This window comes from Rhinolophus sinicus, chromosome 18, assembly GCF_057876585.1.
Source record: "Rhinolophus sinicus isolate RSI-liver-muscle chromosome 18, RSI-T2T, whole genome shotgun sequence".
Taxonomy (NCBI): Eukaryota; Metazoa; Chordata; class Mammalia; order Chiroptera; family Rhinolophidae; genus Rhinolophus; species Rhinolophus sinicus.
The window spans coordinates 12,539,890-12,555,055 of NC_142518.1; the positions used below are offsets into that span (position 1 = coordinate 12,539,890).

The 15,166-nt window shown below is 43.4% G+C and overlaps 1 protein-coding gene across 18 annotated transcripts in view; it reads left to right on the forward strand.

Annotated features, from left to right (window-relative positions):
• The window catches only part of LOC109460239 (uncharacterized), a 259,735-nt gene that overhangs the window by 227,590 nt on the left and 16,979 nt on the right, over positions 1-15,166 (forward strand). For 15 of the 18 annotated variants that reach the window (XR_016020010.1, XR_016020011.1, XR_016020013.1 and 12 more), the window contains 2 exons: positions 6,284-6,486; positions 7,602-13,655. Coding sequence is in view for 10 of the 18 variants with exons in the window: in XM_088795090.1 (XP_088651216.1) it covers positions 6,284-6,486; positions 7,602-7,629 (231 nt within the window). In the remaining 8 variants the exon portion in view is untranslated. The remainder of the gene's footprint in view (positions 1-6,283; positions 6,487-7,601; positions 13,656-15,166) is intronic. The other 3 variants (XR_016020006.1, XR_016020009.1, XR_016020007.1) reach the window with 3 other exon arrangements.

Genomic DNA, 15,166 nt, shown 5'->3' on the forward strand with positions numbered 1-15,166 from the left:
TCCAAATTTCCCATGAACCCAAAGCAGATGTCTTGAGATGATTTTCAACCAGAAAGAGGCACCTTCTGGATGAGGATATGAATATACTCCCTCAGAAACAACATCAGCTTCTACAGTTGTGAAGTGGACTGTTAGAAAGGAGTTAGTGACCAGTATTGAAAGAGTTCATGGTTTGTATTTTGTTAGTCCTGGTCGTCATGGCAACCAACTGGTTTTACATAAAGCCTGAAGCCAGCGGACTTGTAATGGAATACATTCCTCCAAGTGACTCAAAGCCTTGTTGAAAAGGAAGCAATCACACTGTTATGGAAATAAATTATAAACTGTGAACTGCTCAGGGTTGAAATAAGCAACTTTTCTGGAATCACATTTCCCCCTCCTCCCACATATTTTGGATGATAAGTAACTTGGCAATGCTTTATTTCTGATGGGACTGCCCATCACATCTTTGAGAAGAGGCATGGTAATATGTAGCCTGCCTGCCTCCCAACGTTTCAGGGAGAATCAGATGTGAAAATGTGTGGGAGGGTGCTATGAAAACTGCGATGGACTACACTAATATGGCTAGTGCTATGGATTAAGAGTCCTTAACATCCAGAAATGGAAGTTGCAGATATTATTTTAACCCAGCCCTGAGCCTTTAGAGATTACTTCCTATGACACACATACTAATATTTTGTTCAGTCTAAAACCTCAATGATGAAACTTCCGCTCTTCCCCTGGGGCATCCTACTTGGCCACAGAGCCAGAAAGTTTATGCCGGTAGAATATCCTGGTAGTGCTTAATAGCTTGCGTTTTGGAGTCAGACAGCCAGGGATTCGAAGCCCAGCTCCTGCTGCTTTGTAGTTACAGGACCTTGGGAATTTACTTAAAGTCTTTGCATCTCAGATTCTCATCTACAAAATGGGGGTAATGGTATCTACTTCATAGAGCTGGGAGGAAGATTCAATACAATAATGTTAATAAAAGCACCAAGCTATCTCCGGCACAGAAAGGGCAAATAAGTGTTAGGTATTATTGCTATTAGCTTTATTCCCGTTGGGGCATGACCATCCACACTTTCTTGCTAATCCTTGTTGGAATTGTTTCTACCATATTAAATTCTTGTTTCTTCTTGATTTACTCTGTTGCTTTCAACTACCACTTCAATACTTTCTGCTATTTTAATCCCCACTTTTTGTTATCATTTCACTGTTTAGGAGCAACCACTGATTGGCTTATCTTCAAACAGTAGATTCCATAACAAAGATTGTTAACGTTTTTAGTCACTTATCGTCTGATATTATCAGCTTTGATGCAGTATTTGGACCCTAACTCACCACCATATTCTTATGGGACCTCATTGTCTCGGAAATGAGAAAGTATCGGTGGGAGAGTCCACTTCCAGCAGGCCGCTTAGGGTGGTCACCCTCAACAGTCACACACTCCCCCATACCTTCACCTGGCAGGGAGCTGGGCTTGGATGGGCCACAAAACCAAGTTGCACAACTTTGGCAATGAGTTTCATCCACTATTTACCCATTATTTGGACAACCTTGTTAAATGCCTGCAGCTTGGGCCTAGCTGAGCTCTTCATCATTTTAATGTTGTCAGCCTAGGTAGACCAGTTTCTGCTTCTAGGAACGTTCTTTTAGAGAAGGACTCTTCAAACTCCTGAATTAGTGAAGCCTTTGAGCCAATTTTTCGAATAGACTCAGAAGAATGGTATTTGGAGCTGCAAATTTGCATAGGATCAGTTTTTCCAAGAAATGTAGTCCTTTGGATAATTAATTTGGAGAGGTTGGCATTTCCTTCTACCTGCCCACATTTGTTTTCTCCATCTTCTTGGAGACTGACCTTAAAATAGCTTCTCTATCTCCATCCTTCCAGCATTTTCATCTATGCCCTTCCAGCCTCTTCATTAATTTTAGTACCAGGCTATTTTTTCTTTGCCATAAAAGGCTTTTAGTTTCTTTAATAGCTCTTTGGTTCCTCCTGAATCTGCTTCTTCAGTACAGAGTAAGATTTAACAAAAGGGTTTTTCTTTTTTTTTTCTTTCTTTCTTTCTTTCTTTTTTTTTTTACAAGCACGCCATGTCCTTTAGTGACAGACATTATAAGTAAGACACTCTTGGCCTCTTCTTTCACCAGCAAACCTCAATATTTTTTGGGGGAGGGGGGTAGTGACTAACAGTAGTCAATTCCCAGAACAGATTTTTTCCTTCTTACTCGAAGACACCTTGAGGACCTCATGTTCAAGCCAGAACTATTTTGAGTGGAAGGGAGACAGATCATTTGATACCTTTGTGTCTGGTAAAATTCTTCCCAAATAGCACTAGAGTCTCATCTCTTCTTTGTAGTTGCTAATGGTTAAGATGCTAATTCCACTTCCCTCACCTTGGTCTGCATTCTGAACCTCAGACCACTTCTTTTTGGGCCAGGCATCTCTTTAGTTAGAACCATAATCTGAAAGGAAAATGCTTTTGATTAGAGAGACACTTAAAAAAAAAGACTCCATGTGCTCCATAAAACCGATTTTATTCCATCTGACCAACTAGCGTGGTTTCTATATTGAAAAACATCAATTACACACAAAACAATGCAATAAACTTGCCATTTTCAAGACACTTTTATAGTGAGCTCAGTGAACTAGTGGTACCTAGCTTCATTGGAGTGTGGTTTTTATATTGCAAAGTTATGAAGATTGTTTAATGCTAACCTCCTTGCTAGTGGAGCTGTAATTTTAATGCAGAGAAGCGTTTCTCAAACTCAGCACTACTGACATTTTGAGCCGAATTATTCTTTGTTGGGACTGTCCTGTGCATTATGGGATGTTTAGCAGTAACCCCAGGTCTCTCCCCACTGGAATCCTCACTCCAGTGGTGATCATCAAAAATGTCTCCAGACATTGCCAAGTGTCCCCTGGGAGGCACAATCACCCCTGGTTGACAACCACTAATGTAGAGGACCTGGTGAAACATTTTTTCCCTTGCTTGCTTTTCTGGACTCTGAAAATCTTAGAGGCCAATGAAAAATAAGAACACATTAGGTCTTGGAATGTTCTATTTTGATTCTATTATAAAATCCTTATTTTTCTCAATTGAGATTTTTAGAAAAACAATTAAATTTCCAAATGTAGCTACAATATATAAACATTGGTACCTGGCACATCTTACTTCTCTGCTAATGGGTCAGAAGAACAGGACTTTTCATGAGGTTTTCCAAGAGTTTTCAGGGCCCCTCTCTGGCCTAGTTCACTGAGGGCCAGGGTAAAACTACTCATTAGCAAAGTGACTAATCCTTGGGCCTATTAGTTGAAATAGTCAGCGAAGGGAAAAGGAGAGTAATGTTTCCTGTGTACTATTTTCTCTTTTAAGGCAGAATATGTAGTAGTCTAATGAATGGCCACATCCAAGTTATTTTATAAATTGGCAAGTTTGGTCTTAGCTGTCCAGTACTTACTTCCAGACTAATCAGGATTTCCACAGACTCTGAAGTGAAAGGAAAATTGTGGCGTCCCAGGCATTCTCTGCTCTAATAACCGCTCCTCTGCCCCATTCCCTCCTTTCCTTCTTTTCCCCGATTCCTGATTGGGCTTCATTGCTATTCTGAAGAAGGTTGGGGAAGAAGGTCAGGGAGGCGAATGAGAAGTAAAATCACGTAGAAAGCTTTATACCCTGCACAGGCCAGCCAACCATTGTAGCTGCTCCCCAGCCAGCACCCGCCAACTGGGTCCTGGTGGAAAACAAAAGGCATAATCAGTTAGGAGAGATAGAGAATAGTTTAATGAAGGGACTATTTGCAGAGGTGTGGTCAGGGTTTGGGGAAACTCAAAAGGAGAGTGCAGTACCTCAATGCAAGTAAGAGCAAGGAGCTGGTACCACCCCTAAGGCTGGAAGGGCAAAGCAGAGAGCGGCAAACAAACAGAACCCAGAAGGCCGCAGTGGAAGCAGCCACCTTCTGGTGCTGTTTGGCAAGACAGGTTGACCTGGCAGGGAGGGGACCTGGAGAATAAATCCCTCAACCTCACTCTCCCCCTGCCCTCCAAATTCCTGCCAGTACCTCCCATTGGCTGAAGCAAAACAGCAGAGGACGGGCAAGAGAGCCTGGTCCATATAGTGACGCAGCCCACAGGGGGATAGAGCAGAGTGGAGGAGGATGGAGAATGGATCTGGGGAGCGAAGGGAAGTTATCCAGCATACACGGCAACCCCAAGGAACATGAGAAGCCCTCGGAGTGGGGAAGGATGTCCTTTGAAGATTCTCCCCTGGTAATCTGGCCCTATTCCCTGCGGTTGAGACCACATGGCTTAAAGCCTGGGGAACTTTCTCAAAGCTCTCTAATTCTCTCTGAAGGGGTCCACTGCTGAACCACCCAGAAATAGACCCAACTTCCACAATCACCATTCCATGCCCTGCCTTTTCCACTAACCCATTATTGTTCTTATTTCTACATGAGTCCACAGGGAAATCATTTGCCCATCTGTTTTCGCCTCACTTTAGCGTTCACAGACACTTAAACTTCATGTGATAATTTTTAATAAAGGGAACATTTCACTTTACACTGGAAGTCAAGAATATTCTTAGGGTGCTTCCAGGACAAGCTTTGGGGAGTGAACCTTTCTGAATAAGAAGCGGACTGGGCAATGCTCGGAGCTGGGGCTGGGTGGAAACCAAAGTCAAGACTAACGGCTTTCCCTGTCCCATCTGCTTCTTAGAAAAGTACAGGTATTGTTAGCAAGTGAACAAACTTTGTGTGTGATTCTGGGGTTTAGTTTTTGGCTTTTTTTTGACATGCACACAGTCACATTGCCCACAGGAAAAGATGCCGTCTTGTATTAGTAGCATGACAAACATGTGAGCCTGGAGAGCAGGAGAGCTCCATTTCATGTACCCACCTAACTGGAAAAGTGCTTCCAAAGCATCCCCGCTCCTCAGAATGATCAGTGACAGTGTGGTTCCTGGTGAACCACTACACGTGAGTTTTACACGGCATGATTTATTAGCTAATTTAAATACAGAAATCTTCTCACATAGCAAAATAAGTCAATCTCACAAAGAAAATGGATATGGGGAACTACTGTTTCTATCATTGAAACACAATAGAGAACAATAGGAAGGGTGTGTGAATTACCTTTCAGTTTACATTTACATATAAAAGGTGATTATTGTGTGATGGTAACACCTAGATAAGTTATTAGTGTCCATTAATAAGTAAAGCATTTATTATCATTATCATAAGCATATTTGAATTTCACAACTGTTATATGTAAAGCAATAATCCAAGTTTAACCAACTTTTTAATGCCTTCAATTTTAAAAGAATTCAAACAAATATTTGCTCTTACAATTGAAGTGCAAACAAAGATAATTCTTGAATACTGAAACTATTTCTATTCTTACTGTTTAATTTTTAACTATTACATTCACAGTTATGTGTGTGTTTGATATATGCACATGATGATGTAGCTCTTGTTTTTGAGAAAATTATGCTGCTAAAAAATATAAAAATTGTAAGACCCTACTACACTTGAAGTTGACACAAAATCTTCCAATCCTTGTATTCTTCAGAGTCTGCTGTGAATTTCTAATTTCTGGCAGGCCTGGGTGTGGGGCATGTAAGCAAAACTATATTCAAGACCAATTTTACACATAGGTGGAGTCAGTGATTTATTATTTCAACAAATATTGACCAAGTGTCTATTCTATGCCAGTCCCTATGCTAGATGCTAGGAATGTAGTGTAAATGTGACAGGAAAGGTCCAGATCAAATTCTAGTGGGGGAGACACACAACAAGTAAACAGATAAATAAATAGGCAGTGTCATTCCAAGGGGTGACAAGTGTTATGATGAAAAACATGGCAAGGTGAAAGAACAGAAGTGGCTGGGTGGTGTCTGTCTTTATAGGATGGTCAGGGAGCGCCTCTCTGAGGAGGTGATGTTTGAGCTACTATCAGAATCAAGTGGAGGAGGAAGCCGTGAGGGTATCTGGAGAGAATTCCTGGCAGAGGGAATGTGAAGTGGAATAACCGCTTTGCTCTTGAGAGGACGTTGCAAGCTGACTTCAGTTTCCGTCACTGTCTGCACTGTCTCACCTCTCATAGGACTTAAAATAATATTTAGTGGTTATTTTGAAACACTGTCTAGTTCGTTAGTAGGTCTCTCTTCCGTAATCTAATCCTGTCCACTGAAGGCCCCAGCTCCCGTGGCTAGAAGGGAAACATGGAAGTTCATCCCCCAAACAGTGCCGAACCTTAGACGGTTGCTTCTCAAACTTCAATGCCCACATGATTCTGGTTCAACAGGTCCAGGGCGGAGCCTGTGCGTCTGCATTTATAACAAGCTCCCAGGAGAGGCCTGTGCTGCTGGACCACGCTTTGAATAGCGAGGACCCCGAGAACTCAGCCCTGGGCAGTAAGGAAACAGAAATAGAAGTGGGAATGGACCAGAAGTCAGGAGACCTGGGTGCAAGTCCAAATGATGACATTAACCAGCGGTGTGACCTCAGGTGAGTCCTTTAGTCATTTCTTCATTTCAATTTTTCTAAATAAAAAAAAATCTAAAAAATCCAAGAAGTATTATTTTGAGATAAAATCAGGTTGTGCCTTCTGGTGTGCGTGCACATCATGTCAAACCATAGAGTCTTGGGCAGAAGAAAATGACAGAATTGTAATTGCTAACAGATTTGTCAATCGCTTCATTTTATCACCACACAGGCAAAATATCCTTTCTCTTATTTAATTAACATAGTCTGGTGAACTTGCTCCGCTGAGAATAGTCGTACTGTTCATAGAACACCTCAGAATGTTCTGTTATGAAGCACTGAGGGAGAGAAAGAATCTGTAGTCTCATGATATCTGCTGCTTTGTCAATCAAGACTTTAGAGGGCATAGTTGTGTGGTACACTCAGGGACACTGGGTCCCAGGGTGAGGGGCTCCAGCTTTGCCCAAGTCCTGTGACCCAAGTATATCTTGGAAGCACCCAAACTTCTGGGCTTGAAAGGGAGTTAGGACCCTGTCTAGTATGGGAAAATTGTCAATGACCATAAAACAACCGCGTAGCTGTGACGCGGGGAAGACTCAATAACTGAGTTCAAATTTTCCTCCATCGTGGGTATCCAAAATTAAACGTAAGTTAAAGTAAATAATAAAATGATGTTTTATATTTGGATTTTTGGACTGAGAGTCATGGCTATTACATTGAGTAACAGGTATTGAAATGTATGCTATGCTAAGCACAATGTATTATCTTATTCGTCCTCACAACAACTCTGTGACTTGTGTAAAATAATCCCCATCTTACAAATAGGGAAACTGAAGCTTGAAGGAGTTAATAGCTACTTGCCTGAAGTCACACAGCAAGTGATTGGTGGAGCCAGTTGAATCCAGGCAGCTTGATTCCAGCATCTAAACTCTTAGTCCTTCTACCATGTTTTTAGGTGGCTTCCCACCTAACCATAAGGCCAGTCCTCCTTACAGCAATTCCCACTTCTAGTTCTCAGCCTAAAGAATAGGGCCTGTGATTTATTAAAGGAAGATGCTATTCGGTGGTGTAACAAATGTAAGAAGCCTATTCCAGCACACAAAGCACAAGAAAATCATTAATTCCATCCCTTTCAACAGGCAGCCAAAGTTTCCATACTGCAGATGACTAAAAGATAGAGCAGGTTGTGTCCAGGAGGGTGTGACTCTACCAAATGTCCTGGCTGGTGACACTCCCCTCTCCTGCAAAGAGTGCGGTTCTTCCAAACGACACTGGTGTTCTCCACTCCCATCATGGATGTGTAACTTAGTCAGGTAAGCCTGCCAAAGTCACACACTGTGCCTCATCCAGGGCCTGAAAAGAGCTGGTCCCACACGAAAGGCAATTTGTGCAACATAATTAATTGCAGATTCCTCTGGAGCTGCCTAAGCTCCTTGATGTCTCAGATGTGTGGCCAGGATGGAGTTCTCTTTGGCAGTTGAGGACCCTCCCGCCTCCAGCTGGAGAGGAGGTCCAAATGGCAGAAAGCAAGGGCATCAGTCAGATCAAGTTTGGCTTTCCCAAGACTTGGTGGGGCAGGTTCAAATGCATGGATGGGGCTTTGGGGAGCCTACCCTTTCAGTAGATCCAAACCACACAGATCGTGGAGATCTATGGAAAATAATGTCTTCCTCATGAGTTGACTGTTAATGATAGTCTCTGTTTGGCCCCATGGCCCCCTGTGGGAAAATCATGCAAAGAATCTTTTATTTCAGTAAAAGGGACAATGTGATCAGCAAAGGACATGCCCAGTAATCTAATGGAAAGGCTTTCCCAAGATAACATTTGCTTTCTGTTCAGAGAAGTACAGTGGGCTTTGATTCTGCTACTATAATGTTTCTAATTATATCTCTTATTATCAAGTCACAAAACTAACATGGATACAGCTAGCTCCAAACCCTAAGATGTGGCTGTCATGTATCCCATTTTACAGATCAGTTACCAAGTTAATATAAACCCCAAATGATTTTAATTTTAATGAAGGTCAAGTCAAACTTAGAAGCAGAGGACATTCAACAACATAGATGAATGTCACAGATATTGAACCAAGTGAAAGAAGCCAAATAAGAAAGAGCCCATATTATGTGATTCCATGTACATATATGACATTCAAGAATGGGCAAAACTAATGTATAGTGACAGAAATCAGAGCAGTGGTTACTTCTGGGAAGGAGGTATTGACTGGAAAGGGACATGAGGGAGTCCTTAAGGATGTTGAAAACATTCTCAATTTTGATTTCAGGGGTATTTCCACAGGCACATACAAATGTCCACATTCATTGAGCTGTACTTCTAAGATTGCTGCACTTTACTATATTTAAATTATCTCTCTCTCTCAAAAAAAAAGATGAAACAAAGATGAAAAAGGGTTGAGAGAACATGACCTTTAAGAAAGGAAAAAGAGAACCAGGCAGGAATCTTTGCACGATGTCATTTGAAATGACTGTGTAAAAGCTTCTGAAATAAACAGGTGCTAGGTTGAACAGCTGAGTCTTAAATATGCCAAATTAGTGTATCAGTGAAGGTATGGACAGGAAACAGCTGGGGCACGTCAACTGGGTAAGTTGAGACAAGTTGAATAAAGAGTGTGTTCATAAAGGATTGGGCAAGCACTGCAGAATTCCATGGGAGTGCTGGCGCTTGACCCGTCTGGGCTCCCATCTCTTGCTTGTGTCGCCCACTGGTTGCACCCAACAGGAAGCCTGACGGTGAGGGGCTCTGTGGACGCAACTCCTGCAGGTCAGCCTCGCGGGCCACAGGAAGGAGAAGGGGGAGAAAGTGGAGCGTGGACTTTAACGAGTGGAAACAAGACACTCAGCATGGCAAGGAACCCCCAAAAGCAGACCGTTCCCCACCCTGCCTTTGCTGAATGGGCATCTGCTGGAAGTCTCCCTTCTTCAGTTCCTTCTGCCCAAACCACCTGCCCATTTCCTGCACATTTTGCAACACTTTATTTGTGTTTGATGTCCAGTTTCTGGGCATCTGTGCCTTTCGTGTGCTTTGACCATTTGATGACGCCTCCCTAAACTTATCGGTTTAGTGAACCACAGGCCAGTGTGGCCTCAGTGAGGAAGTGACATTGGAGCCAAGACATGAATGAGGAGGTGTCTGTGTAGAGATTCAGGGGAGACCATTCTGTGCAGAAGGAAACAGCAAGTTCAAGGCTCTGAGACAGAAGGCCGTTTGGAGTGTTTGAGGGACAGACAATGCCCCCCGCCCCCGCCAACATCCAGAGCTGAATGCTTCATTACTTGTCAGTTATCGGAAGGCTCAGGTCCAGTCTCCCACCGTCAGGCCCAGGGAGTCTTCTTGGGGGAGGAGAGGAAGCCTGGCTTTGACAAGCTGGTCCAGTGCTCTGGACCTTCTGTCTCGTTTGTGACGTGGAAGCTGGCTGGGATTAACCTGAAGGTGCAAAGCGTCATTAGTTTATTTGAAAACTACTGAGTGGGCACCTGCTGTGTGCTCACTAGGTGGCCAGCATAGCCCACGCTGTCAGTGTGCCAACAGTAACCCCCTTGGCACTCACTCTCCCACCAGGGGCTTTTTTAGGCCATGGGAGCACATCCATCCCGCATCCAAGAAAGGCTGGAGTGGCAGGGGCTGCCTCAGGAGCAGCCCTGGGGCAGGTGAATGGGAGAGGGAGGGTCAATACCCCAGCTTCCTCCCCCTCAGGCGGGACAACTCCAAGGTGTGCTCCACACGTTCTTCTAGAGCTTCTCAGTTGCCCTCAGAGGTGGCCTGCTCTGGCTTCTCTCCCTTCCTTGTCTCACTTCCTAACTCCTTGAATGGTGCTTTTCCCAAATAAATGACTTGAATCTTATCCTCAGATCCACCTCTGAGGGAGTCCCACCTAAGACAGCTAGTCACAGTGAGGGATACCAAGGAGTGTAAAATATGTGTCTACCCACAACGAGCTCACCATCTAGTTACTAGTTTTTAAAAGAAGACATTAAAGCCTTGATTAAACATAACTTTTGATCTAGCAGTTCAACTTCTAAGAATACATCTTACAAAAATAATCATAGTTGTGCACAAAACTTAGGGACCAAAATGCTCATCTCTCATCAAAGCATGGAGAATAATAGATAAAATTAGAAAATATAAATGTAAATGCCCTATGATCGACAAACAATTAAATAGTGTCCCATCTATACAACAACATACTATGCAGTCATTAAAAACCATGTTGTAAAATAATATTTAATGACACGGATGTGGTTCATGAGGCACAATTAAATTAAAAAGTTACAAAACAATATCTCCAGAACATATGATTCTTGTTAATAATAATGCATATGTGCATAGAAAAAAAATACTAGAAAGCTGAAACACCAAAGGATTAACAGTTGCTAGCAGTTTCTCATCTCTGGGTTTACCTATACTTGCAAAGTTTCCATAAATAACATGTATTTTCTTACTTTTAAGGCAACGCATTATTAGTTTACATAATCTAAGATAAAGATAGTGTTTCTCAATCTGAGCACTATTGATATTGGGGGATCATTCTCTGTGGTGGGGGCCGTCCTGTGCACGATAGGATGTTTAGCAGCGTCCCTGGGCTCTGCACACTGGATGCCAGCTGCACGCTCCAAGTCATAACAACCAAAAATGTCTCCAGACATTGCCAAGTGTCCTCTCGAAGCAAAATCATTCCCAGGTGAGAACCACTGGTCTAAAAGAACCTAAAATCGTAAACCAATGATAGCAGTTCATGACCATGAAATGAAGTAAGATTATTGAAAAATCTTTCAGATTTGCATGATGGTTTTTCATTTTGAAGAAACCAATGTCATGCCAACATTTAACCTAAGTAATATTTATTGCAGAAAATGAGGCCACTTCCTCAAGTGTGTAAAAAAACCCCCAGCAAATAAAAGGTTCCAAGACATCATCTGTTTGGTTTCTAAGAGGTTTGGACTTAAAAGTTGAAGTCGTGCCAGCCTCATGGGGTCCTCACGCTGGACAAAGAACATGAGATACACAGAACCCCCTGCAATGTTCAGTATCAAAGACTTCCCATGTACCACACTTCTCAGTGATTTAACGGTGGTTCCATGTACCATACATACATGTAATAGATGCAAGGAAGCTCCCCCAGGGGTTTGTGACAGTTATACGTCTTAGCCTGTATGGAGAAGATTCCTCAAGACGTGTCATGCAGGGTGTCATGCGGGGTCTCTGGTCCTGCTCCCCACATAAGAACACAGGACATCGTGAGGCCAAAAAGGAACACCCACGGAGCCATAGGTAGGGGAGTCACACCACTATAGTCTCACTGGCGGCTGGTTGGAGACACAGGAAGCAGGAGCTACACGATCCACGATCCGCAACCCGCCATCCACTTGTCTGCCAACCAACCAACCTCACTTGCTAGCTGCAATCCGCCGTGCTAACTACAATCCGCGCTTGCCAGCTCAGCCACCGTCTTCTTGCTAGCCCCCATTTTCTGCTAGCGTAGCCACAGCAGTTATATTAGTGGCCAGTGGCTCACTGGTTACAGCTGACGGCCAACTAGCCACAGCTGATGGCCTTCCAATCACAGTTGATGGCCATTTACTACCTGAGCCAGCCCTTTCCAGGTGAGACCAAGAGCCTGGAAACTGCTCTCTGGGGCTCTGTCCCCACAAGGAGCTTATTGTGCACCTGCTCTGTGCCCGGCACTGTTCTAGGTTCTGTGGATACAGCGGTGAACATGATGCTCAAGATGCCTACCCTGGAGGCATTTCCTGTTGTAGTGAAGGGCAGATGATAAACATGGACATGTCCACCTGAACAAGATCCTTCCATGGAAAAGATAATTAGGTCACGTGGAGACATTCGTTCAGCGGCAGGAAGTGCCTTTAGCTGGGCAGCCACTCTGAGCAGCGACTGCAGAGATGCAGAAACCTGAGCATAGACTGCTGAACGCATGACTGCAAAGCCCCGAGCCAGGAATGAGTGGGACATTTGAGGGACAGAAAGAGAAGTGGCTGGGCTACAGCAAACAGAAAGAAGGCAAGTGAAAAGGGAGGAAGTTGGGGGCCAGGGCAAGGGGCTTCTCAATAGGTCTTAGCAGGATGTTTGGGTTGCAGTCTAATTACAGTGGGAAGGCGCTGGAAGGTGGAAGCAGGGGAGAGCAAGATCTGGTTTATGCTTTGGGACGCTCCCTTGATCCTATGTGGGGAGCGGACCTGAGCAGGACGAGAGTGGTACCGGGAAGTCTGCCATTTGATCGCTGTAGAAGCCAGGGTGAGAGACGCACAATGGTGCCCCAGCTAGGTTGGACGGGTGGAGGCGAAGCAGTTCATTTGGAAGAAGATTCGGGAAAAGGGTTGGAAGCCTGCGTGGGCCTTGCTGTATGGGTAAGCAGAGCCAGCTGTGGGAGAGGAGAGGCGAGAGTGTGGAGCGCTTGGGGCTTGGCAAAGCACTTGGGCTGCCTGCAGCTGAAGCTCCAGGGAATGAAGCAGTGACTAATGACAGACAGCATGAAGACCAGGGCCTTGTAAACCCATTTTTATTTTTAAATAGGCTAACAGCCAGGAAGTAGGGCATTTTGTAACTTCCTTGGGAGTCAAAGCCAAGTGGCGCCAGGAGCTCCCAGCTGTGTAAGCAGCACAGCGCACAGGCCGAAGTACAGGCGGCTTGCAAGGAAAGCCTCCTGTTCTTTCTGAAAAAACCTCCCTATTCAGTGGTTGATGCTTGAAACTCCACCATTTGAGATTTGTTTTTGGTTTAGGTTTTTCAGGACAAAATGTACATTCCCTTCCAAAAGGTAAAACAGAAGGCAGCAATGGAGATGGCCTTAAACAGCAGTGTGACAAGTCAGGTGGGACAGAAGTTTAGTTCTGGTGTAGAAACAGCTTTCGGGCCGTGGAACTGGAAGTACTGAGGGTGTGTAGTGGGTGAGTGCTGGGTGAGCAGGTTCCAGTGGGATGATGGGATCTCAGAGAGGAGGGGGCAGTCCTTTAAAACCTAAAACAGCGGGCAGGAGGGCAGGAAGGCAAGTGTGGCTTCTTCCCAGGTTTCCTGAGGCCACCCCTGCCCTCCTCCGTCTGGTCAGTAAATTGGAAGGCCCTGACCTCCTCCTCCGTGGGCTCTGGTCCTGTGCGGCCTTCGGCAGAGTAGGAATGAATCCTCAGGAGACCTACACAAGCAGCTTCCCCAGGCGCCTCTGGGTGAGTAACCCCACCATTTCATTTAAAAACCAAACTGCAGAACAATGAAACGACTGAAATAGTTTCGATGCCTTTTGAAAACTCAGTCAAACCTAATTTTCTCACTAAACTTCATCCTTTTTAAGAAACTTTGCCAATTTTTCTTATCTTTTAATTCACTAAGTTTTATAAAAATTTCAAGCTTGGAAGGCATTTAAATGAAAACCATTATTATTTTTATTTCAGTCACATTTTCCTCTACCTGTCCAACTGCAGGATACAGAAGCCCTGGGAATAGAGCTCAAAAGCTCTAGAGTTTTATTCTCCTCATGTTGTCTTCCTTCCATTTATTTGATCTTCACTGGCCTCTCATAGTCTTGTTCATTCTTTCTTTCACTTATTTAATAAATATTGAATTTCTATGATGTGTCATAGAAAGAGGGGAGGTGAAAAAGATATTTGGTCTCTGTCCTGGGGGACCTGCTAATAGTGGGTACAAACAAGTCATTAAAATGAAAGAATAAGCACTATAATTATGTCCAAAGCACTGAAAATATAGGTACTAAATTTTAATTTATACTTTAATTTACTAAATCCTATGTTTATTATCACATATTTCGTAATAATATCTTTTTTGGATAAATGCCAAATGACTTCCCCCTCCCCCACACAGAAAAAGTTAAAATTTTCAATTTCTTATGTTAGAGTACCATCTAGTAGGAGTTTTATGTAACTACAACGCCAACTTTTTTCTATTTCTTATGTTAGATTGCCATCGTGTGGAATTTTGTGGAATTACTGGCGCGGATTTTTCTATTTCTTGTGTTAGAGTGCCATCCTGTGGAAACTTTGTGTAATTGCAGAACAGATTTTTTTTAACATTATAGTGCCCTCTACTGGATTCATCACGTAATTGCAGAGGAGTTTTTTTCCTTCTATTAATCAATTTGAGTGCCACCAGGTAGAATTCTCCTGTAATTGCACACAGATATGCTTCTCTTATCACTCTGCTTAGAATGCCACCCGATGGAATTTTTCTGCAATTGCAAATCAGAGAAGTTTTTCCAATTTCTCAGGTTAGAGTGCCACTCGGTGGAATTTCGTGTAATTCCAAATCAGACATGTTTTTCCTATTGCAGGTATCCCCCACTTTTCGAAAGTTCATATTACGCCTCTTTGCTTTTAGGAAAGACTTACATTAGTACCTGTGTTCACTTACCAAAAGAAATCCAAAGATTTTCACTTTTAGGATAAAAGGTGAAAATAACATTCAGCTGCTTGTTTTGCAGTGAGCCATTATTGGTAAGGCTTCCAGTCACCAGTAGGCTATTAGTAGTTAAGTTTTTGGAGCAAAAGTTAACATTCAGATTTTCGACTGCATGGGGATGGGTGCCCCTAACCCCCTCCTTCCTCAAGACTCAACTGTGTGTGTGTGTGTGTGTGTGTACGTACGTGTGTACACACATTCAGGGATATCTGTAACAAAAACATATATGATTTGGAATTACATGAAAATTCCACGAGGTGGCACA